General features: G+C 34.0%; 1 protein-coding gene across 1 annotated transcript in view; it reads left to right on the top strand.

The window, feature by feature from the left end:
* The window catches only part of EDIL3 (EGF like repeats and discoidin domains 3), a 381,023-nt gene that overhangs the window by 104,909 nt on the left and 249,996 nt on the right, over positions 1 to 26,118 (top strand). Inside the window, exon 2 of the mRNA XM_033111163.1 lies at positions 10,484 to 10,612. Within this exon, the coding sequence (XP_032967054.1) occupies positions 10,484 to 10,612 (129 nt within the window). The remainder of the gene's footprint in view (positions 1 to 10,483; positions 10,613 to 26,118) is intronic.

The following is a 26,118-nucleotide window of genomic DNA, read 5'->3' as shown; positions in this document are numbered from 1 at the left end:
GTAAATTTACCTTTACTCTTCACAGGCCTCCAATCCCATCATATTTTCAGTAGCCTATTATACAGAAGAAAAGTCCTTCAATTCACATAACAACATCTACAGACATACAGGCATACAGGCCCAAACTTCCTGTTACAATGGTCCTCCTTCTCATGCCGAGGTGATCCTTCCACATGTACTCTCAAGCCCTTCTGAGTATTCCCTCCATACTGTATTTTTAACGCCTTCTTTTAGTAGCTGCTTCCCATTAATACCAAAACTCTATCGGGTTTATGCCATTTTAAACACATTTCCATCTCTTGTCTCCTACCTGATTTTTATTTGGATAACACTGTCTATGTGCCACGTACTTATCTTTGGTGCAGGGGAGAATTTGGTAAGTTGAGAGGGTTCCAAAGTTAAGAGTGATTGCAATGTAGGAATATGTGTCAGTTTCTAGTCCACCTTTCAAACACTCTTCTAAGAATTTTTGTTTTGATTCCATGATTAAAAAAAAAAAAAAGAAGCAAAACAAAAAGCAAAACCTCTCTGCTAATTTCTCTATCTCCAACCTGAATCTTTCTTCCCAGATTCATATGCATAAAATCAATTTCTCACTGAATATCTGCATGTGGATATCTATAGACACTTCAGTCCAGGCATTTCCAAAATAGAATTTATCACTCCATTTCACCACCACCTCTAAAATTGTTCCTTAGGCCATGTTTTCTTTCAAAATGAAAGAAAGAGCTTTTTGTTGAATTTTGATTCGTGGGTTTGATCCTTAGTTCTTCTCTTCTCTTCCAGCCATCACACTGAACTTGTAAATTTGTCTCTCAGTATATCTTTTGGAGTCCACTTCTCCCTATTTCCATTGTTAGTGTTCTAATCCAAGCCAGCATTCCCTTGTGCCAGAATAACCTTTGCCACTTCCTAACTGGTCAGTTACATTTAGACTTTGCCTCCTTGTGATCCATTCTTCACACTGGAGCCAAGTTGAATTACCTAATTGTCCAAATCCTGTCTCTCTCCTGCTTAACACCCTCAAATGGCTGTCCTGTATGCTCAGGAATGCTGGGACTCCTTATGAATGTCTTAAAGGTACTGCATATGCTGGCGACTGCCTCCTCTTCGGTCTCACTCATTTGCCATTTCTGTGTACGCTTTTCTCTCTAGCGAACGTGAGTTTCATCATGTTTCTTAAATACACGCACTGGCTCTGCTCTGTACACCTGCCCATGCTTCACCCTCTGTCTTGGATCTCTTGTCCCACCTCATTGCCTGGCTGGTTCCACTAATCCCCTGGTCTTGAATTGGAGGTCACTTGCTTTGAGAAGGCTTCTTAACTCACAGTTCTGAGTTTGGTGCTTCCCTCTTGTGCTCCCTTTTACCAGGTATTTCCTTTTTGTTAGATGGTAACATGCAGTGATAACTACCAGCCAATTTACTTGTGTCTTTTATTAGACTTTAGAGAATAGGTAACATCTAGTGTAGGCTCCATAATATGTGCAGCAGTTGTCACTTTTAATGACACATAGATGGGCTTCAATGAATTATTAACTGGATGACTAGATGGATATTCTTCATAGTTGGAACTCTAGTAAAAGTGTACTTGGGAACTCTACTATATGGTTGAATTTTCTGGTAATTTATAAAATTTCAGCTACTTGTTTTATAGGAATTCAATATGTTAATATTAAGTGGTATCTGTTCTATTCTCCCTGACATGCTGGGTGCCTTTATTTTTAATTTATCAATTCTAGCTTCCTGCAAGTTATATTTTGATACTCCATAATGTACTAAGAAAGCTAGTCAAATAAATACCTTTATTTGCCTTACTCTCAATTGAAGGCAGGAAAATTCAAACTTCCTTCCTCCATTCTTCCTTCTTCCTTCCTTTCTTCTTCACTTTCTCCTGTCCATTTTCTTCAATAAATTGAAATCTTCAAATGAGCTTTAAGAAATTGTGGTGAGCTGGATCCACCCCTAGTGATTCTGATTTAATTAGATCGGGCATCAGGAACTTGAAAAGCTCCCCTGTGATTCTAATATACAGCAAAGCTTGAGAACCACTGGGTTAGATCATCTCTAATATCCCTTTCAATTCTAAAAACTCTAGATGTTGTTATTTTAAGGAACTCTCTAGAGTGTTTTAAAATACAAAATATGCCAAAAGATTTTCTATCAAAATGTAGAGCCCAAAATATTTTTGTCTTTTCATGCAGTTAGCCTTTGTTGAAGCTGTGTGTTAAAGGATATAAAATTCAAATAGTTAACACTCAACAATCGTTGCTGATTTTCTTCTTGTTCTCTGTAGTCCAGGATTCCCTTGTCATTAAAAAAAAAAAAAGTTATCTAAAAAGAAATATGTCTTTAGAAATAGTTGGCTAAACCACTGGCTAACAGCTGAGAGACATCCTGCTTTAAATTAGCATTAATGTGGCTCTGAGTGAGTCTAAGAAATTTGTTCATTCATTAGATTTGTGTCTTCCATGGCTGAATATGGTCCTTTGGGAGCCCTTCGAACACCAACGTGTAGAATTGGATGGTCTTTTATTACAAGTGTATTCAGTGGTTTTCCAATAAAATGACAGATCCTATCACTGCAGATAAACTTTCCGATACTTTATTTTATTTCCTTATATACTCCTCCTAATTGCAGGATTGTCTCAAATATCAGCTAGAATTGATTTTTAAACCACAAATGAAGGTAACAATGAAATCAAACCTTTTTAAAAAATTTAACGACACTCCAGTTTTAATTTGTGAAAGAAGGCTTTCAAATCAGAATCTATGCATCAAACTCATTAGAATGTACAACAAATAAAATTTCAGTGTTCGACAGAAATGGTCTCTGAAGAGGCACAAGGTAAATTAAGAGGCCTATTGTTCATTCGAAAAGTGACATTTATTTTGTTCTGCACAATTTCACTGACAATAAGTCACAAGGGTGCTAACATTTTCTGTGAATTTCACCAGGTTGAATATGATAATTCTCATGAACTTTGTCTCATTTTAAATATAGTTATTGCTCACTTGTGTACAAGAATTGGGTCATTTTGCCAACTACTCTGCTTACAGGTTGGTTCAATTTCTAACTTGTACAAGTGAAGACGAAGATTTTACTTTCTTTCAGTTTTTAAATGATATGAGTATAGCTGCCAAGTTCAATGGGAGAGCGGTAAACTGAAGTTAAACACACAGACCTGCCTTGTCATGGTTGTGGAACATGAATTTAAATGGTCTTTGTGTTTTACGTTTCCATATATAATTAGGTATTGTAATATCCTTCACATGCGGAATTAAATAATATCTTGTGTTAGTGAAATAACATGCTTGGGTGATGTTACCACCTTTTTAAAAAAATTTACATCTATATACAGTTTTTTGCAGAAATGGAGAGAGAGCAGGGATGAGGGCACAGACATATTCTAGATGGCTTCTAGCATTCTTAAAGGGACCTAAAATGAAGCAGCATGCATTCATCCAAATAAATTATTTATATATTTGCATTACTGTGTAAATATATGAATATGTTAGCAGTACTATGTAAATATATTAATTAATAAACATGTCAATATAGAACTACATAAGCACATTAACGTATAAATATACTGTATTTTCCATAGATATTTGATACATTTTGAGAATAAGCTTAGCAGAAATTTCCTTGAATATCAGGACAGGGGCCTTAAATTATAAATTTGTTCCTACCAAAATTGTGTTGCCAACAAAAACAATTTAGTGACATTTGTGACTGTGTTCCAGATACACTAGCCTACTTTCCATTTCTGGAATTCATCATTCTCTCACCTATCACTAGCAGCACACATTTGCTGTTCCCTTTCATTACGAGGCTTTTCCTTAGGTTTTCATGTGACTGCCTCATGTTCATCTTTCAGGTTTCAGCTCAACTGGCTCCTCCTCAGACAAGCCTTCCTCGAATGTCTATCTTAAGTAACCAGTTTTATTTGCTGCCTTTTTCATTGTCCTGATCTCTTTCGCTCCCAGTCCCCAAAAGCTTTTATTACAATGGGCAATACCTTGCTTATTTATTTGTCAGATTTTCATTATGCATCCCCTCCACTATAATAAAATTTGTAAGGAGAGTGCGAGAACCTTATGTGTTTTAGCCTAGGCCGTATCCCTCATGTTTAATGTGCTTCCTGGAGTATCAATACATGATGAATGGATCAGTGATTCTCTGATCTGAGAACTGGACGTAGGTATTAACATATCAAGAAAACTGAACATGTAGACCATTGAGAGTTTAAATGTCAATGAGAGAAATTCACCATTCTGTCCCCTGGATTCCCAGAATAGTGCCAAGATAGAATTTTCTCCTTTACCTGACGTTAAAGTTGCATAGTTGTATATTGAGCTCACAGAAAAAAAACAAAACAAAACAAAAAAAAAACACAACCACAGGCATAAAGGTAGAAATTTTAAGTTTTTAGATTGTTTTTTTTTCATTGTCTTCTGCAGTGCTACACTATGTTTTATAAGTGCCCACCCACTTTGCTAATATCTAGGCTAGAAGATCATGGATTGCAAATGGATAATGAAGCAAAATAAGACCCCGAATCACCTCGAACAGGAGGTGACTGGCAACAAGTGGTGTGACAGTGAGAAGAGTGAAGTGGACACTGAACACAGCCAGGATGGTCCCAGTCCACGCAAAACTGGAGAGTGGGGGGCGGGGGGGAAGCATGCAAACAGGAAGTTAAATTTAGCCTGCAATGATTTCTTTCTTGCCCCTGGGAAAAATTATTGCTTCGTTCTATTTCCAAAAGGCAAATCGGCATCAGCTTAATTTGTCTGAGTCTGCCATAAACTGCAGATGGAATCATAAAACATAGTTAGATTCAAATTAAACACATCTGTCCTAATCTAAAGCAGGTGAAGCCAGCCAGCCAAGAAGCATCAAGGTATAACGCTGCACAGATTATAATATGCAGAGGTGTATTTTAGGAGCCTGCTGACAGTGGAATAAAGGATCATGAAATCGTATATTGTCCTATTTTCCTTTATTGAGCCTGCCTTCTTGTACTACTTGCCATCGTAGTTTTAAAAGACTCTGCCAGCATGTCCTCTGGGAAACAAACAAACAGACAAAAAACATTGATTTGAAGTCCAAGAGCATGTTTCATTTTAATCAGTATTGTTACTTGAGCTGATGTTTTCTCAGATTAATTGAAATGATAGGGAATTAGAAGTCCCTACAGTGCATTTTAATTGTACTTGGAATTCCAGCCAAAGAGGGTTTATTTCTACTTAAGGTATCAGCCTTCATCTGTACCATAATGAATGTGTAGAGAAAATAATGGATGTGTAACTTATCCAAACCAGGACAGTTTTCAGAGTGAAAGGGAACTGAGGCATCTATGGAGGTGCATGGTTCCAATTTACCTTTAAGAAAGAGCAAGCTGTCCAGCTGCAAAGAATGCACTTAGCTTCCAGCTTCCTTCTGCAGCACTTTCAGGATCGCACTTGAACTTTAGAGCCTAACTGTACCTGGGCCATGTCCAGCCAATGATTGAACACAGTAAGGGCACTAGTGCCTGGTCATTTTTGCCTTTTGGGGATCCCTCTTAAGAGTAATCTTTACTCTAGGGCTCCCCCTGTGGATTGGCTAAAACGTTGTCAAGTCTGCATTACAGACTGAGGCTCACTTGCTCAATTTTCCTTCTACCCCGCCCCCCCCCCCCCACTTCTTTTCACAGATGTCAGATCTGCATCATAAGGTGAAGGCTTTAACTGTCCATTTCTGCTTCCTCCTCATTTTAGTTTTTACAGGCATTGCTTCTCAATAAGCTTCTTATACTACCTTTGTCTTAGTTTGTACTTCATGGAAAACTCATCTGATGTACAGGGGCTCTATTAATAATTAGGTATGGAGAAAGGAATTTCAAACACAACCTGTAATAACCCTAATTGTGTTTATAGGCTCCTATTGTCTACCCTCTACTGTATCCAAGGCCATAAGTTTGTTTTCTGTTGATATTGTGGGAGCCTTTATTAAACTCAGGCAGACCTTGACATACTAAACCATAAGTGAATAAACTGTGTATTTATACTGGAATGGAAAGGGCCTACCACTGATTTCCTTCTTTTTCTCTTGAAAAATCTTCCTTCTTCCTCACTTATTTGTATGCCCAAGGACCTCTCCTGTCCTCTTCTTTCCTTACTATTCCCCTTCCCTCACCTCCTCACTTCTCCCCTCCCCTCCCCTGTCCTCTGCTCTCTCCTCTCCTCTCCCTTTGAAGACTCTCACTGAAATATAGTTGCCATGTCCATACTTAACAATTCATGCTTTAGCAAAAATTCTCCAATTTTATATCTGCTTATTCAGTAGATTTATGGGATATTTTCATTTTGGATATCCCACAAACATCTTAAGCATAGTAATTCCTTTAAAACTAAATCCACTCATTCATCCAGACAGGAGTTCTAGAAATCAAACCAGATTTCTTGCTCTTCCTCAACCCACACATTACTTTGCTCACCATATCGTCGTGATTCTACCTTGTACATTTTGGTCAAATCTATTACCTTTTTTCTACCTTTTCCAAAATGTACTGAGTAAACATCAATAATGGGGATAAACTATAAATGAATTTTCACAAGCCTATAATATATTTGAAATAAGTATACATAAGCAAAAAAGAACAGAAAGGACAAGGACAAGAGAAAAATAAACACGTCAGCTAAAAAGCGGCTGTCATTTACAAGCTACAATCAGAGGTAAAGAGACCTTCTTTTCTCATTTTGAGCACGGAAGCATCGCATAACTGGCATACACACCTGGTAGAAAGTCAGTTAGATTAAGTATTATCACCTAGTAAGGGCAGAATAGTACCAAGAAAGGTTTCTTAGGCCAGCACAACCCCCCATAATGATGGGATAATCAAAGGAACCAGACATTCTGCCCTCTTGTGGCCCTGGGTATGTCTAGAGGGTAAGCTCACATGAGTTAATTAATAAACTGTAGGAACTTGGCTGTAGGAGTGAGAGGGATCAGCATGCGAGTTTCTTGATTTTGGATAAATATATAAATATAGCCTGTATGCTTGGGAACCTTTCGGATTCTGCTCCTGCCTTGCCTTTCTCCTGTAAGCAATGTTTCCGTCAGTATAAATAAAGCAACAGAAACATCGACCTGTCTTGATCTGATAACATAACTACAACAACAGATCTTGGTCTGGGAAATGTAGAACTCCTCTTTTTGTAGTATTGACAATACACAGAATTATGATTGACATCTCATCAAACAATCGGGGGGCATTGATACTCATCCTTATGCCGTGTAGTTAGTAGATAACAGTATTGCTAGTCTGACTGTATAAAGCTGTGCTGCTTTGCTCACACCAAAGGCAGAGAGGCATGATCTCACTTTTAAACTGGTGATTGAGTCTTAAAAAATGTCAACAATAATGCCTTTGCTTCCAGATTAATTATCTGGGGAGAGGGGGAGAAGAAGTAGTGATTTGGGAGGGCTTTCATTTCCTGTTTCATTATCTAGTATTTATGAACTGGGTTGGGATTAAATGGTGCCTCCATTGCTTTCCCTGTCCATAGCTACCTCTAAGGAGTGTTAACAAGGTCCTCATCACCTTTTGCTGAGACTACATCAAAGATTAATGCTTACTCCTTTTGTTCTCAGCCTTGACTCCTCCATTTGGTCCAACACAATGCTGCCCAAGTCGTCATTCCAAAACACAAATGTGACCACATACTTCCCCATGCATAAAGTTCTCTTAGGATTTTACAAAGCTAAATATGAACTTCAAAAAATTTGGCCCAGCATATTAGGCCTTTATTTGTATGACCATGCTACCTTCTGAGCTCATTCCTCTCTATTTCTCATAGATATCTATGCTACAATGATAGTGGCCTACTTGAAGTTCCTGGATAAGCCATTATCGTTTCCCTTTGTGTATGTTATTCCCTTTGTCTGCAATGTTGGGCGTGTACCCCCCTTGTCTTCTACATCACCTGACCCCAATGAATCCTTTCAGAAGACTCTGTTGACCCTACACTTTGGATAGTGTATTTTAATCACAGCTCATATCATTATGTGCTATAATTGTTATTGCTGTTTTTTAAAATTTCTTTTTATCTCCCATAGAAGGCTCTCTACTTCATGGCAAAGACTCTCTTTAGTTCTGAATGTCCAACTTACTTAAGTGACTACTACAAAATAGGAATTCAAGGAACACAAGGATAGATGGACAAATGGATGGAAAAGGAGGGATGACTAAGTGGCTAGCTAGTTAGATATATAAAGAGATAGAAAGTGTATTGTGGTATCTTTACCAGTTATCAATGTCTCCATTCAAATGTACTCAGTAGAATGCTACCACGATAGTCTTCTTAAAATATAAATATGACCATGTCAAAACTTTAAAATACATGTTAAAAACATTCATTGGCTCTTCATCTTATAAATCACAATGTTACTTTTTAATCTTCCCTTATCTGACATATTTTCACTTTCCCAGCCATTCCCAACCAAATACTCCATGGCACAGCCATACTAAATCCTGTGGTATTTCCAAAACATATTTGTTCATTCATTTATTCCCTTATTTCATTACTCCCTTTTCTAATATCTGCTCCATTTCTAATGCAGTATTTTTATTATCTAGTATAGCTAATGACTTGCTTTATAAATTTTATAAAAATCTTAACCTCCATTTTTATTTTTCTAAAATAGTACCATGTTTCCCCGAAAGTAAGACCTAGCCAGACCATCAGCTCTAATGTGTCTTTTGGAGCAAAAATTAATATAATATCCAGTATTATATTATATTATATTATATAAAGACCTGGTCTTATTCTAGTATAATATATTAAATATAATATAATAAATATAGTAAATTAAATATAATATAATAAAATATAATAATTTAAATATAATATGAGACCTGGTATAATATAATATAATATAATTACTATAACACTGGGTCTTATATTAATTTTTGCTCCAAAAGACACATTAGAGAGGATGGTCCAGCTAGGTCTTATTTTTGGGGAAACGCGGTCAAGTAACCTAGAAAAGAGATGAAATAATTCATGGGAAAGCTCCAATAAGGGAATAAAGTTCTTAAGAAATACAAAGTAGTAGGGAGTTGGGACGCAGATGCTTTTTCAACTTTTGAAAAGCCTCATTCTCTTAATCCAGGAGGTGGTACTTTCACCTACAAAGCTGCTTTAAAAACTGTATAGGCTTTTCTGAATCTGATCCACATCCTTTCTATGCATTAAAGCCACACCCATAACTGTCTGAAGCCTGCTTTTCACTCAAGACTTAATCAATGATACTTTGCGTTTGTCAGGCTGCTCAGGGATAATACCTTTAAGATTTCTAAAAGCACTTTTATTTAGCTGAAAGGCTCTTTCAGGCTGCACCTGAATTATTTGAAACATCTTCACAAAAGTTCTTATAACCACATTCTTAATTTGATATTTATGTCTTTCTGACAAAGCTCTGGATTTGATCTTTCACTGGTTTGAGAGACTAGAATTGAGAAAGTTTTATTTCCTATCACATTTCTATCACATTTTATATTTCTTTACTTTCAAACTCATTGATTCTTTATTTAGCACATCTCTTTCTTGTAGTACCTTATCAAATGAAGCTATTAAGAGCCAGCTGACACTTTAACTTTGTGCCCAGAAATCTCATTACTCGTATATAAAAGTTTATTAAGTAAATTTTCATCACTGAAATTTCCACAGGTGAAAGCTTTACCAAGTGCTTTTCTCTACATAACATGGATAGCCATTTTTCTAGCCTCCTGTAGCCACTCTGCTCTCTCAGTGCCTTTTCAGATTCCATCAAAGTCAAGACCACATATATGAAGGTGTTTGTTATGGCACAACTTATTTCTGGGTAGTAGTTTCTCTCTTATCCTTCCATGTTTCTCTCACCTCTCCCAAGCAAGCTAATATGAATTTATTCTCATGACCTAGCAGTGTTCCAAGAGAGGAAATAGAAATATTCAAGTACTTTTGTCAATTTCTGCTGGCTTCAAGTATGCTAATATCTTATTGGCCAGTCACATAGACAAGCCCAGGTTCTAGGGATCCAGAAATAAACCCACTCCTTTAATGAGAAGAATTGCAAAGTTATAGAGCAGTGTGTGGGTACAGAAAGATTATTTGTTGGAGTAATTAATAAATCAGTCTACTACAGATATTTCAGTTAATCTTTAACACATTAGACACTATTTCATTTACAAGTAATTCAAGAACCTCAAATTGAGTTAATAGATTTCAGTATGCAATTCAGCATGCATTGTTTGAATTTTAAAATTTAATTTTTACTGTGTTACATACCATCTCTCCTAAAAGGATATGGTTTGAAATGGGTCTTGCATACCTTATTTGTAAATCTAAACGGTTTGGTGGCTACCAAAGGAAGATGAGTGAAGTATGTAAAATAGTACATTTTAGTGCCGAAGACCAAAAAAAAGTTAATATCTGTTTCTTTATTCCTCAGGTGATATTTGTGACCCCAATCCATGTGAAAATGGAGGTATCTGTTTGTCAGGATTGTCTGAAGATTCTTTTACCTGTGAGTGTCCAGATGGCTTCACAGATCCCAACTGTTCTAGTGTTGTGGAGGTTGGTAAGTGTGAAATTTAAACATTTCAATAGTAATTCTCTGTTTTTTCATGAGTGACAGACAAATTTGGCTGTGGTGCATTATGGATATTCTGTAGAAGATTGCTGTATGTTGCTAATTAGTTTACTCTGTAGAACGCTCGATTTTATAATTTCTATTTTATATTTAAATTCTCTTTTTATTAGTAGTGTTTTCAGTAAATAACTTAAAAGTATGTTTTAGTGATTAGCATTATACTTTAAGGGCACCACAAGTACTACTAGAATATAATCAATTTCTTATCTCTTTAATATTAATATACATTAAAATTTTTATTCTCACTGAAAAATAATTCCTAAGTCAATTTATTTAAATTAAACAGTCACTCTTAATAAAATAGAACTTATTTTAGTGACTAATAATCCATCAGTATTTTGTAGCTGTACAAATTGTTACTTTTCTAAAACTATAAATACATGAAAGAAGACAATATTTGAACTGCATTGTTCTTCTAAGTCTTCGCAAAAACCTGCTTTGTGAATACTGATTAGTCATTGCTCACATTTCAAAGTGTTTTTTCATCTGTGAAGTACTTCACTGTCATGTATAATTATGGATTTAGGTTAACTTCCATAATTTCCAAAAACTACCCCATTAAGGAAATAGCCTTACTTTAAATAATTTAGCACTATGTAAACTCGTATAGAGACTTTCTATCTGATTAAAGGTAATACCATGATTAAGACTGTTGAACAGATGTCTGTATTTTTTCACATCATACCAAGAAGAAGAAAAAGTGGACTATATCTGTTCTATAAGGAAAACCAAACACGTTGTTGATTAAAGTTCTGTCAACTAGAATAAACTTTGGAAAACTTGGAGATTTCTGACTTTTGAAAAATAGTTTTGAAGGAGAAAAGTACTAGTCTCCATAGTAAGTACTTTAATGCTTAGCAGGATCCTGATAACTATCGGTTAAATCAATGAAAGAATAATTAATTAAAACTATTAACTCCCATTTTTGCCGATAGTTATTGGATTTAGTGTGCTTTATTTTTAAATGCCTTTTTCTTGTATTTTTTATATTATATTAGTATGCATGCATTATATCTAAAAAGTTAATTATATTATTGCTGAAACGTACCTTGTTCATTTAATTCATTTCAAAGATATTTCTCTTTTAAAGCTTTTATTAACTCACTGCTGTTTTAGGGGGTTTGATACAGTGCCATAGATATAAAACAGTTTTAACCACTTTGACCCAGTCTCCAAATATGTACAGTGAGTTTCAGAATTTCATATAAAATCATGTCCTTATATTAAGGATCAGGATATATATCTGAAGAAAATTATAATCATAAATATTCCTAACAGGGCCCACTAACCCCAAACTGGCATTGCCTTAGATTTGTAGTATATAATGTTTTGTTGCTACTTTGTAAGAGCCAAATCTATAATTGAAGAGGCAAATATATTTAAATAATTACAAAACCAGTATCTTCATGGAATTTTTAAATAAATACTTGGATACTTTGGGCCATAATATTTTTAAACAATTCTGTAATCATCGTTTTTATCAGAAGAATGCTACTATTGACAGAAACACTTTGAAAACTAAACACACTGTAATCGTTCATGTATTTATATGAGATGTTGGGAAATCAAATGCTTAGAGAATTAAGTTTTATTTAGATTTATTATTATATATTTGAAATACCTCTGATATTCAGAAATGGGGTATTTATGGTGTCATAAGCTAGATATTTTTATGATATATTTCAAGCAACCTCATTCTTCCATGAGGTATGTTTAGGAGTTCTTGGAAGAAATGTGTTCAGTTTATATTTGCTTTACCAATTAGCATAGCGTATTGGTTATGCCAATTCTGATTTAATGTATTGGTTTTATAAGATTAAAATAGTGGAAGACAAGTGCCCTAACAGTTTAAAATGTCCATAGTTTCTTAAATACAACTTTTGTATGTTGTGAAAAAATTTTATTAAAAGGTGAGAAAATAAGTGGAAAATTAAATACAGTTTGAGGTTAAATAGCTTTTAGAGTGAGATGTTATCTGCCTTTCTATTACCTATTTCTTAGCTCTATATTTTCTTGAACACAATTAGGGAATGCTGAACATTTATTGAATGAACACAGTAGCAACACTTTTAATATATAATCTACCTTAGTTTTTGTTTTTTTGTGTTTTTCCCCCATATTTTTAAAACTAATTATTGGTACTAAGTAAACGAAACTTTAGATCATTAATGACCATCCTGCCTTTCAGGTTAAAAAGTCTACTATGCTGGGACATTTTTGTTGTTTCCCTGCTGTTAGGTAATACCAGTGCAGAAAACACAGAGTATAGTAGAATTTTGTACAAAAAACAAAACAAACCAAAAAAACAAACCATAAGCTATAGATATTTTAATGTAATACCTTAAAAGACAAAAGTTTGATCTGTCACCTTTGCTGTGTTTTTACTTCCACAGTCTCCCCAGTGATGGAGCTGTGTCTAAGTTTTCTTCTAACCTTTCAAACTATGTATAAATTTTGTGATTATATGAAGTTCTATATATCTTTATTTTTAGTTTCCAAAGGAAGAAAATAATCTTGTCGATATTTAGAAAAACTTGTGTTTTGATTCCAATTTTTTAAAAAAAAATAGTTTTACTCTGTTTACTCTACAATCAAACATATAATTTCTCCATCGTAGTACGTCTGGAAAGGAGAATTTCAAGACACTGTTCTAAGATATAAAAATTGCTACTTGATTTTTACCTCAAACCTCATTACTTTGTAGTAGTCATAATTTGTCAGTTCTACTTATTTCAAAAGAGATTCTCATCCAATTTTGTACTTCTGTTCTTTGCTCTCAAAGCACCTAATGTCAGATAAGCACAAAATACTTTACCACATTTGCAATCAATCCTCACATCACTTACATTCCTATATTATGTGTGGAAGCTTGGAGATATTGACTTGCTCAGATTTGTGAACTTCATTCGCTGGACAATATTGCTTTCCTTTGACTTAATTATTGATCTGTCTGTATACTCCTATATCCATCTTTTACCTCTCTCTGTCACTTTCTGTCTCCCTCCCTGTTTCCCTCTCTCTTTCTCCCACACACATCCCCCTTACCACCCCCTTAATACCTTGATTAAGACTGTTGAACAGATGTCTGTATTTTTTCACATCATACCAAGAAGAAGAAAAAGTGGACTATATCTGTTCTATAAGGAAAACAAAACACGTTTTTGATTAAAGTTCTCAAATCAAAATGTATCTCCACATTCAGTGTTCTCAGCCTCTTCATGTCATTAAGACTCACTTCTGATATCCACACAAGGGAATAGGAAAATATCTCTCTTAGCAAACAAACAAACAAACAAACAAAAACCAAGCACTTCATATCTTCAGATTTAAAGACATCAACCAGATTAACCAGTGTTTTCAAAGATGTACACTGGGCACTGCCGCCTTCTCTAGGGGACTTATAGACAGATCACCATGTCACAGAGCCCCAAATTGCTTACCAATTTCCTCCTCACATTCCTGGATAACACTTTGTAATTTGGAACAAAATGTTGACACAGTTATTTCATATAGAAATTTTTATTACCAGTGAGTATTCTAGAGTGTATATATGAAAGATTGGGGAAATATAAAATTTCCCAAGTTCCAAGGCATAATTCTCCTCTGTATCCTATCAGTGTAATCCAGTAAACTAATAACAGATATAAACTTTACAACTCAAATACATAGTATATTAGTGCAACCAAAGAGAACTAAGTACGTGATGAATTTAAAAAAATAAAATAAAGTCTTAGTTTTAATTGATTCTAAAGTATTTATTGAATACTTATTGAGTAATAGTTACCTAAATGGTGGGATGCAATGATAAGCAAATTTACAGAAATTGCTGTCTAGTTAGGAAAGCAAATAAGTAAATAAATAGATAAATATGATGAGTGTTGTGATAGGAGAAGTACGTGGAGCTGTAAGAATATAAAGCAGGTGTCTTATCTTAAGCTAGTTGTCAGGAAATAAATGCCTAACTGAAAAAAATATCTTGTCATAATTCTAAAAGATAATTTCAATTTAGTAGACAGAACTCTAAAAGTATTCAAGACAGGAAATAATTTTTAGAAAAGCCAGGTGATAAGGAAAGTCATAATTCATGAGCTGAAAGAAATTCAGTGTGACGGGAGCTTATAAGAGAGAGCCATGGTGACCAGCAATGAGTCCGGAGACGGTGATGGTGGCAGATTCTGCAGTCTTGCATTATGTTTTAAGGAATTTGGACTTTATACTGAGAGCAAAGGAAAGGATCTGCACTTTTAGAAGATCGTTGTCTTTGGAATATGGAAAATAGAACAGATTAAGGCAGGGAGATAATTTGAAGGCTACCACAGAGGACCAGGTCAGACATGATAAGCATGGCCTGCGTCAGTGTAGTAACAAAGGAAATGGAGAGTAGAGAATCAATAGTATTTAAAGGATACAGTAGATAATGATTGGTGACTTATGGCATTATTGAGTAAAAAGAGTTTGGAAACAGAGCAGTAAAGACGAAACACTCTCAGTCTCTTACCTGAGCAACTGCGTGCCATTAACTGAGATAGTGCACATTGGATATAGTGGACTGGGAGGAAGAAAATGAGTTAAATATTTCACATACTGAATTTGAAGTATTTTCTAGACATTAATTAAGAAGTTAGACATGGTTTTGTAGGTCATAATTATACAGTTATTGATATTCAGGGAATGAATCAATCTGCCTAGAAGCAGAAAAACTTCTGAAAAGATGAGAGGACCAAGAAATGGAAACTGGAAACTGGTTCATCAATAATTAAACAATAGGTAGAGAAAGTAAATCTATAGATGAGTCTAAGAAGGAGTGGTCAGGGAAATAGAAGAGAAACCAGGGTGGCGGCAGTTTAGATACTGCTTTCCAGAAATTGTTGTCAGTTTTGACTCAAATAAACTCTTATGAGAAAAAAAGAGAGTGAAACCAGGAAAGTGTGTCACCCCAAAAGTTAACGGTGAATAGTGTTTCAAGGAATAAATGATGAACAGTGTAAAACACTGTGTCAAAGTTGACCAAGATAAACATTTACATTGATTACATGTGACCTATGGATGCTCTTGCCAAAGTCGGTTTTGTTGGAGTTGTGGAAACAAAGGTAGATTGTGGTACATGGATGAATGAGGGAAAGGTTTTAAAAAGTGGCTAAGAATACAGGGGAACTTCCTCAAGGTGTTAAAGAATGTCTACAAAACACCTACGGCTAAAATCCTACTTAATGGTGAGAAACTCAAAGCTTTCCCACTTGGATCAGAAATGAGACAAGTTTACAGATTGTGAAGGAAGAAATAGAACAGTCTGTTTGCAGATGACATGATCATCTATGTGGAAAGAATTCTGAAAGAACCAAAAATCTCCTGGAACTAATAAGCACTTAGTTTAAGCACCTTGCATCCAAGGTTGTAGGATGCAAGGTTAATATACAAAAGTTGTCTTCTTATATACTAGTAATGAACAAGTCGAATTTGAAATTCAAAACACCATAGGCAGAAAACAGAGGATTTTAGGGCCGTGAAAATACTCTGTATAATATTGTAATGATGGATACATGCCATTATACATTGTCTAGATCCACACAATGTACGGCACCTAGAGTGAGCCCTAATACAAACTATGGACTTTAGATAACTCTGATGTATCAGTATAGGTTTATCAGTTGTAACAAATGTACCATTCTAGTGAGGAGTGTTGATAATGGGGAAGGCTATGCATGCCAGGGATCAGGGAAGGTGTGGGAAATCTGTATACCTTTCTCTATTTTGCTGTGAAAATAAAACTGCTCGTTAGAAAGTCTTTAAAAATGGCTATACCGAACAGCCATCAATTGATTTGTTTATTCATCCATCCATTATTGAGTATATGCTATATCCCAGACACTCTTCTTGGCGTTGAGGACATAACCATTAAAAAAATAGGCTCTGTCTTCGTGGATATTCCAATCAAATGGGGAATTAGACAATAAACCATCACACTTTTGGTATAAAGTATGAGGTAGAATAAGAGGAGGTATGTTTTTGATAAGGAATATTAGCAAAGCTTGAAAGTTGGCATTTGAACAGAATGTTACTGAGATAACTTCTTTGTATCGGGATAGGGAGAGAGCACAGTAACGGAAAGAACTATTTGGACAAGGGAGGTTTCTCTTTTAAGATGGAATTGTAATGTCATTATGATTCAGAAAAAAATGATGTAAACTTAAGCTTGTGTTTTACTAAGAATAAACTGTGAGATGACTCATACAGATATTTCAATATTTATCATAAATTTAACCTGTTAAAACTATCAGTCTGAAAACAAAGGACATAAACATTGGAATTTAGTAGTAAAGTAAAATTCAACATCACTTTGGAGAAAAAAATTCAAAGTGCCTGTGGTATTCAGAGTAGTTAGTACAAGATGACAAAGTCAGCAGATCATTTCATTTATAATTCTTCCTCTTTATTCTCTCTGTAGTTACATTGGTTTCTGACCAGGTTTTTTAATTTAGAAAAAATTAGTAAACATGAAGATAGAACATGCTCTTCTAGCTTCTCCTATTCTCTCCTATTAATCGTATGCCATCCAAACTTATTTCCATTTGGTAGTTGGTATCCCTTTTCTACATAAATTTAGGTTATTTTAAATTTGTGGACTCAAATCTCATCACTGCTAATCTGTCCTGTTGCTCTCATTTCTTTATGGAAATCGGTTACATTTAAACCATAAACGTAAAGTGTCTCATAAGAATTAAAAAATAACAATTTTCTCCATACGTCTTGCCCCATATATACACATATTCATGTTTATCTTTCAGGAGATGATCAGTGTCAGAATATCAAGTAGTGTAATAGAGGCTGACTGTCTAAAAGACTTCTTGTTAGTGATTGTGAAATATCTGAATGTTAATGAACTTTAAGTAGACCTTTGGCTAGAGTGAGGCTATTTAAGATTTCCAAATTTTTGTTACCAAATGAGAGATTTGATAGATTTCCTTTAAACTATTCATCTATTAGATGAAATTATGGGTAGTTATCAGTTTCTTTCCCCTTTAAGATTGTTTCTTGGGCTAAGAAAGACTAACTCATGATTGAATCCATACTTCTAGGCATTATCATAATGAAAGCTATTCTTAATGGACTAAAATACTTTCTGAAAAGCTGCTAGCCATGGAAAATTGCGAAGAAATTTCTCAGTCAACTGGAGTCAAAGGGATTTATTTTCACAGTTATATTTACTTGCTTTCTGATAATAAGAAGGATTAAATATGTGTTCATACAAACAAATAGGATTGTACGCTTATGAGGATAGAGTTAAGGGAAAAGTTTTGCCATTTATTTTGCATACATTAGAGAAAAGTAATTTTGTTTTATATATGTAAAGATTTCTATACCGTAACTTATAAACTATGAACTTATTAATTTAAAAACATTTCTACTTTACTGTTAATGACAATGATTAGAATGTATTAGCTTGCAATTTCAAGCCCTAACAATTATATAGTAACTTCAGACCAAAAATATGCAATATCAAAGAAACTTAGGAAATATCAAGTAGAGAAATCCTCTCTTGTTCAGAAGAAAGATAAGAGACAATTTGTTGGAAAGCTTTTATTTGTAAGATAAGACAATATAACACATTAAAAAAATTGATGTATACCATTTTAGTCATTGTCTTTTTTTCCTGAGAGTGTACCCTTTCTGTTGATGGGGGATGGATACTTTCATAAATGAAGTGATAGTGGATGTATATCATTACATTTTTTCTGTTTAACAAATCATCATGAATGATTTAAACAAACATTTACCTCACAATTCTGAGAGTAAGTTAAGTATGTGTTCTGGTTGACTGGTGCTGGGCAGTAGAAGATGATTCAGCTAAAATGACTTGTGTCTGCTAGATCAAGCTTCCCTGTATAGTGGTGGTGGAAAGGTCCCAAGAACAGTAAAAAAAAAATCAAGACATTTTTTAAATCTCAGCTTGTGTCACATTAGCTAACAACACTTTTGATGGGGTGATCTGCTACTTCATATTGCAAAGGTGAGGAGGTAAGAAGTGAAGAATTTGTTGCAAATTTTACAATCTAACATGGAGCATTACTTTTCCTCTTACTTGATTTGAAAATAGTTTTTACTGGTAATGCAAAAAGTTGATAAACATATAGATATGTTTGTAGATTTTTATTTTTATGTTATTAGCTATGAATACAATTTAATTTTTAGTAAGGGAGGGAAAAGTAAACTCTCTTAAAGAGGAAAAACTGGGTATTTTCTGTTCATTTTAGAAAACACATTGAAAAACTAGGAAAGTGAAAAGGGAAAGTGACAATAAATTGTCCTTTTATGTAGATTCCAAATGAAGTGACATGAAGTCAGTTGTGGCACTGCCAAAATGTACACTTCTACACATTTATGAAAAGGAAAATTACTATTTTAAACTTAAAAGCTAACTGGCAAATTTAGCATTCATCTCTAGAAAAATTTTCCAAGTTGAGCACTTTTATGGAAAAGAGGTCTACAGGTGACTCATTAATGACTTATAAAATAGTTTAAACATGTCCAACAACCTTTAAAACCTTCCATAGTGTTACTTGGTTTTACCTTCTTCATTGATTTACAGCATGAATCTATTTTTTATTCTAACAATAATAGATAATGTTTGTATCCTTTTAATTGAATTAATTACACATAAAGCCATTTTAACCTGAACAGAGCAGTTTATTTAAAAATAACAGTTTTTAAGCAATTACAAATGGTGCTAATATTTTACCACTTCAGGGAAATTGATATGTTTCTGAGATTGAGCAAAATTTTCTTCTATGATTACAATAGAAATAAGAAAATGATAAAATAATTATTTTTAATTTGAGTTGCTCAATGTCATTAACAGGAAGAAAAGTGAATGATGTGTCTTGGGTATAGCCATCTATATTAGGAATTTATAAATATTTTACATAGAATTTGTTTTCTTTATTACAAAAGTAATAAAAAGAAAATTTAGGAAATATAAAGTAAAATAAAAATTATAATCTTAAGTTATTTATACTTTCATTCTTATTTCTATCATTTATCTATAGATCTATCTTTGTATCTTTCTATGGGGTCATACAGTCATATAAAATGTGATAAGAATTTAAGTTGATCCTTCCATATGAAATTGTGTACCTACGTTTATGTTTAAACATATGCATGTATATGCTTAAAATTTATATTATACATAGTACATATTCTTTCATAATCACTATATATTTCAATTCATTAAAAATTCTTTCCTGACATTATTTAAAATATCAGGCTAACATTCCAACATTTACCATCATTTATTCAAACAGCCCTTATTTTTGGGATTTTTAAGTTCTGTGCAAATTTCCTCTATTATAAATTTTGATAAGCACTCTTATAATTGAATTTTGTGTACATTCACCACTGTCTCCTTAGACTAAATTCTTAAAAGTAAATGGTTGGGATGAGAGTTATTCGAGAAACTTTAATATCATGAGGATTGGATCAAAAGGCTAAGTAGTTTATCATAATGAATTTATAATGAAAATAAAGCTTAATAGGCTTAGATCTACTTCATTATGGTAACATAGATTTGGTGTTATAGTTATTTGATTTTTATAATAGGAGGAAAAACGTATACTTGGAGAGCGAAAGAGATTATCTCATCAAATTTTAAAAATAACATATGAGACTATGTCCTCTTTTATTCTTATTCAATTGTTATATAAGACCATAAATCATTTTAAAAGGACAAACTATAAACCGGCATATATAAAGTCTATTTTGGTTGATAAAAACTATGAGGAAAATGCTATCTTCTAAAATTAAGACTAATGAGAGAAAGACTAGGCATTTAATCAAAGAAACCTTAAATAATGGTTCTAGAGTATCTATAGTATGAGGCAGAATTAGGATAACTGGATAAAGAAAGCCTAAGAAGGTTAAAGAAAGGTAGGAAGTAGAAAAATGTTTAGTATCACTATAATAGAAAGTGAAAAGCTATTGGATAAATGATGGAGCATTTGCTGTCATCTGTCCTTTTACCATTAATTACACAGAAGATAGAATGAAGAGAAAGAGATGAAGCATTAAGAATTTATTGAAAATAAGTACTTTGGTTAAATTTTATTTCTTAGAACTATTATTAATTACTGTAAATTTAATATTAATAAATTAGATAAACTAATCAACAAATCTTACTGGCACTTGCTATATCTTAGAATCATGCTATTTGTTATGAGGAATTACTAGAGTCAAAACATAGATTTACTAAGATGAAACAGAAGGCATGAATCTTTTCCCAAGGAGCTTCAAATAGATGTCACTGTGTGTGAAGACTTATTTGGCCGCCATCCCTGATGCCATAGGACAACTGGTTGACACCTCAAGGTAACTTTGTGCTCTAAAACAATTTAATGTCCAACATATCAAAGTACTTATGTAAAGGCAAATTCTGTAATCCCTATCACTTAAAGAACGGTGGCAACACATAAGAGAGAATTTGGACAGAATTCATTTCAGAATATATTTAATTTTCCCTTTGAAAATGTAAAATTCACCAAATAATGATTTCCAGTGGACAACAATCAATATTTGTTGTTATTTTTATTTTATTTTCATCAAAGCTTAGAAAGTAAAGTAGGGAGAACACAATTTCAGTCCTCAGCAAAAGAACTTAGATAAAAGTGTTTTCTTAAGTACTAATCCCTGGAAAATATAGCAAATTTCAAATAAGAATGAGCACCTTCTTTACATAGCATATTGATAAATCCCCACAGTGTCCTTATCTGGTAAAATTTTAAATGAGAAACCAGACCCTAAATGCTTCACCCAAATCATAGAGAGCAATTGAGTATAGAACATATTACTGTTACTCATCAGCACAGCAACTACCAAACATTTTCACAAAGACAGATGTTGTTGATGTCGACTCAGGTCTCTTTCAATCAATGGCTTTGGTTCCACAGATGATGGATAAATCAGGGTGCATCTCAGAACATGCTCTGTTCTCTAAGGTCAGCTTCCATTAGTTATTCAGCTGTGGAGGTGGGGCTATATTATTCTCCACAATGATTTCCTGACCCTAAACTTCTGTGGTGAGGTTCTCAGGCCATCACGTAATGAACTTTGAAGGGGGTGGACAAATAGATTTTTTTTAATGCAATTTATCAATGGCCATAATGCTAGAGACATGTTGTTCCTTCACTCTTTTCCATTTAATCGTGTCTTGTATTTTTACGGTACTCTATTCATTAAAATGCAAATGTATATATTATTCTTGTAATAACCTTGAAATAAATAGCTGAGCTAATACCAATCTCAGTGCTCAATTTGAAAGTGATTCTGTGATGAATGTAAAGAACAGGGTCACAGATTCCTGCTCAAAGTCAGGCAGAACAAGGTGTTGAACCTGAAGTTTTATCCCATGTTTTTTACACAGTCCGGTGTTTAGTTCAAATGAAACTGCGCCTATTACACATATAGGGATATAGGCTTTGAAACAATGAGAGAGCCTAGAGTAAAAACAACAACAACAATAATGATAATGATAATGATAATAATACCTTTAGTCCCAGTGTTCATCTTATACTGACTATGCTTTCTTGGAATTCTGTAGGAACATATTCTCAGTCTAAAGGATCGCATCGTGGTGTTGTGGTTAAGGACTCAGCCACACTGAATTCAAATCCTGGCTCTTCCGTTTACTGCCTCTATTACTATGGCCAAGTCGCTTGATCCCGTGATGCCCTAGTTCCTCATCTGTAAAACTGGGGCAATAATAGTACCAACTTCAAAGGGATTTTGTTCAAGTTAAGTAAATGAATATATGTAAGGCTCTTACAACAACGTCTGGAAATATATAACAGATATATAGGCTATATAAAATAAGTAAACCTTATAGACAATTCAAAAGGTACATGTGGAAATTAAGATTCTAAGTCCCTGAATATTATTTCATCATTTCAATCATTATTGAAATGTCCAATAAATACCGCCCTATTATTTTTATGCCAGGATTTGTTTCTGCTGGTGCTTGAATATGTAAACTGGTGACAATTTTGCTGTCAGCTTTTAATTTTTCAAAAATTTCTTTCCTTCAACATATAATTTGACATATTATATTACTTTGTATGGGGAAAAGAAAACCTTATGTTTTATTATTTGAAAATTATGAGTAATGTAAGTAATGTTTACATAATTAGGAATTTACCTTTCATGACTAGAGCTTTCCTTATGTTTACAGCAAATAACTTATGAACTGATTTTTCTTTGTAAGATTGCAAAATGGGAACCCTGTAAAGGTATAATAAATACCAAGTTAGAATTTATGACAACATATTAATATTAGGTGCTTAGCCGGGATAGATCAACAATAAACTCTTTGTGGCTTTGCATAAATATGGAATCACAGAGGGGATAGAAAAGGACACTAGGATCTTCCATTTCATGAATATTATTGAGTGTCTCTGGGAAGCCCTCCTGACCCCCAGAGGCAAATCTCCCCTTTGTCCATGAGCCCAGGATTAAGGACCTCCCCTTGAGATACTTACATTTGGAAAAGGATCACAAAACACACCCATCAGTAGTCATTACACAATGCAAAAAACAATCATCATAAGAGGAGAACAAAGTGACATAAGTATCAAGAGACGGAATGGTCACTTCTTGTCCTAGGCTTCAGATTTGATAGCTGAGATGGCTTTTGAGATGGGCTGGGATGGAAGTGTCGTTCACCAGTAAAGTTATTAAATGGGGATATTTAAGCAAAATGCCGGATGATAAAAAGCACAGAGATGAGAAACTTGGGAACATTCTGGAAGAATTAGCATTAGTAACCACTAATAATTTGGTGTTTTTAGGGATGTTTGGGAGCCAGCCCAGTAGTTTGTAGTTTGGGCCTATATTGTACAGGCCTTTAGTCGTCCTTGAACTATTCCCATAATATAATTTTCAGAGTTATTAAAAATGTCCTAGGAACATGATTCTAAACCTCTTTTGATAGTGCATTATGAAAGCACACACACATTATAAAAATAAAACAACAGAACTCTTAATGGAACTATATTTTAGGTAATTTTTAAGTACTACTTCAGGGGTTTTTTTTGAGGATTAAATTGTATTCATTTTTTTTCTGTTACATTTTTATTCTGCCTCCAAGATGATCTATTTTTCAGCTCATTAATTATTGTGATTGTTTTCAACAATCCTTGTTCTGATAGGTTAGTTGATTTAGAAAAGGCTGAGTATGGCTTATTGACTGAAATTAGTGCTAATTTCTAACCTAGAATTTCTAAGCAGAAATTATTTGTTGGAAGAAGCCACTATAAAGTTTAAAAAAAATTTCCAGGAACGCTTCTATGACTAGAAATGTCAGTTGACATGTAGAAAATCCCATGAAGACACAAAATATTTATATTCATGTGAATGGATACCTAATCTTGAATACTAAGGAAACTGTTTCAATAAAGAAAAATGGTTTTCCTGTCTGTAGACCTAACCAACTAGATATGAAATACATGCAAACTATATTCTTTGCTAGAGAGAAAGTGAGAGCTTGGAAGAATATCTTTAAGGCTTTGCTTGGTTTCAAAAATTTGCAGTTTTTCCTATTGCCAGAATACTCTTAACATTGCTCGCAAGCCAGTCATATTCTATCTTAAACCTCCACCCCAAGCATGATTTTATCATCCCACAGCCCCTTCATCTTTTTTCCTGCTCAATCTTTCCCTGAGATAAGAAGGAACTAAGATTTACTCCTCCCTCCGTGCTCTCAGAATTGGTCTTACATAAGGTGGGGCTGGAGGAAGGAGGGAAAGGAAATTAATTATTTATTCTTTTAGTAGCTAATACAATGTTGGATTGTTAGTTGTGATATTGCAGCCTAAAGAAGGCAGGTAATAATGCCATTGTATTTTATGCTAGTTAGATCTTATCTAGGGATCTAGTTCATGTTGTTATAATATCTCATTCTTTCTGGTATATTAAAAGACCTTGACAGATTTTAATTTTTCAAGAGGAAGTAAACAAAAATGATAACTGGTGTGTATGGCATGATATATGGAATTAAGTGGAGATTTTGTATCTCAGTGAAGAAGAGAATTATGGGAGATGTGATAACTGTCTTCAAATATTTGAATAACCATCAAAGAAGGCCATCAAGAAGGAGCCACGTTATTCCACTGGCTTCCAGAGGCTAACTCCAGGAGAGTGTGCTGACATATTTTTCTGTGAGATTATTTATTCCCTGCCATTAGAAGTTTTGAAGCAATATTTATATTTTTGTTTGGCACGTTAGACTAAGTGACCTTTGAGTTTGGTTTGGATTTAACATTTTGTTTTTCAAAGTTGCTTATATCCTATTTGCTGAACAAGCTGTTTCCTAAACCATTTCTTGATGGTTTGGAAGAGTAGAAGTTAATAGCATATAGTCACAACTTGAAAATAACCTCAAAAATAAGAAGAATGGGGCTTAAGCCCTCCCTGAATAGCCCTGAACCTTTGTTTGGTTTCATTGTTTTAATGTAAGACCTTTCCCTTTTTTTTTTTTTTTTTTTTTTAATCAGTTAAGTTCTTTGGAGACCTTCCAATTATGGAAAAATTTAGCCCAGGGAGACAAGTTTTGCAGATAGGGAAATTATATTGTCAATGTCATTTGATTAACACCTGAATGTGGATACACTGACTCTTTTCTTTTTAAAAAAAGGTCCTAATGATTCTGAAAAGAAAGCGTTTAATTTTAACTTCTGTTTTAACAGGCAGGAAAAAAAAATCCTCTATAGCAGTCATTGTCTCATTGCTGAATAAGTCAGTGACACATTAGATTAGTCTAGTTCCTATAGGCAAGCAGAGGCTGTTCTTTATCTCTTATAGTTAGTGTCCTTGGAATGAATTCAAACTACATGAAAAAAAAATAATAATAATTCCCCTGACGAAAGAGTAAAAGATCCATGAGAGATATCTCAGCTCTCTTCAATTTAGATATACCCACTGTTTTGTTTTGTTTTTTACCTTCATCTTGAGTTTCAAAAGATATTTTAATTAAGCCAGATATGTAGATATATATCTTGGCCATCATTTCAAAGCCATCATAAAATTTCTGAATTCCTCTTTGGAATATAAGTAGTGAAAAAGGAATGATATTTTACTAAAAGGCTTCACAGATGTCAAAAGTAGTAAAAAAAATTCATGTTTAAAATAACTAACATATTAAGTACTTGCTTTTGCACACACACGTACATGTGCATTAGATGACGAGATTTTGTAATAAAGTAAATTTCTGTCTTCAGTTAGTCTTCATTTATTTTTGAAAAACATTAAAGTTGTATATTACTTATACCCCAGGAGGTGCAGAATATTCAGTGTTCAACCCTATAATCCTAGTCGGGTAGTGGGTGACGGGCAGGGAAATCTGTTACCTAAGGCCGCATGCGTACATGCTCAGAGCTCTGTCATCTCTTTGTGTC

Source organism: Rhinolophus ferrumequinum, chromosome 7 (assembly GCF_004115265.2).
Source record: "Rhinolophus ferrumequinum isolate MPI-CBG mRhiFer1 chromosome 7, mRhiFer1_v1.p, whole genome shotgun sequence".
Taxonomy (NCBI): domain Eukaryota; kingdom Metazoa; phylum Chordata; class Mammalia; order Chiroptera; family Rhinolophidae; genus Rhinolophus; species Rhinolophus ferrumequinum.
Note: the sequence above shows the minus strand (reverse complement) of the source record. Positions and strands in the feature narration are given on the sequence as shown.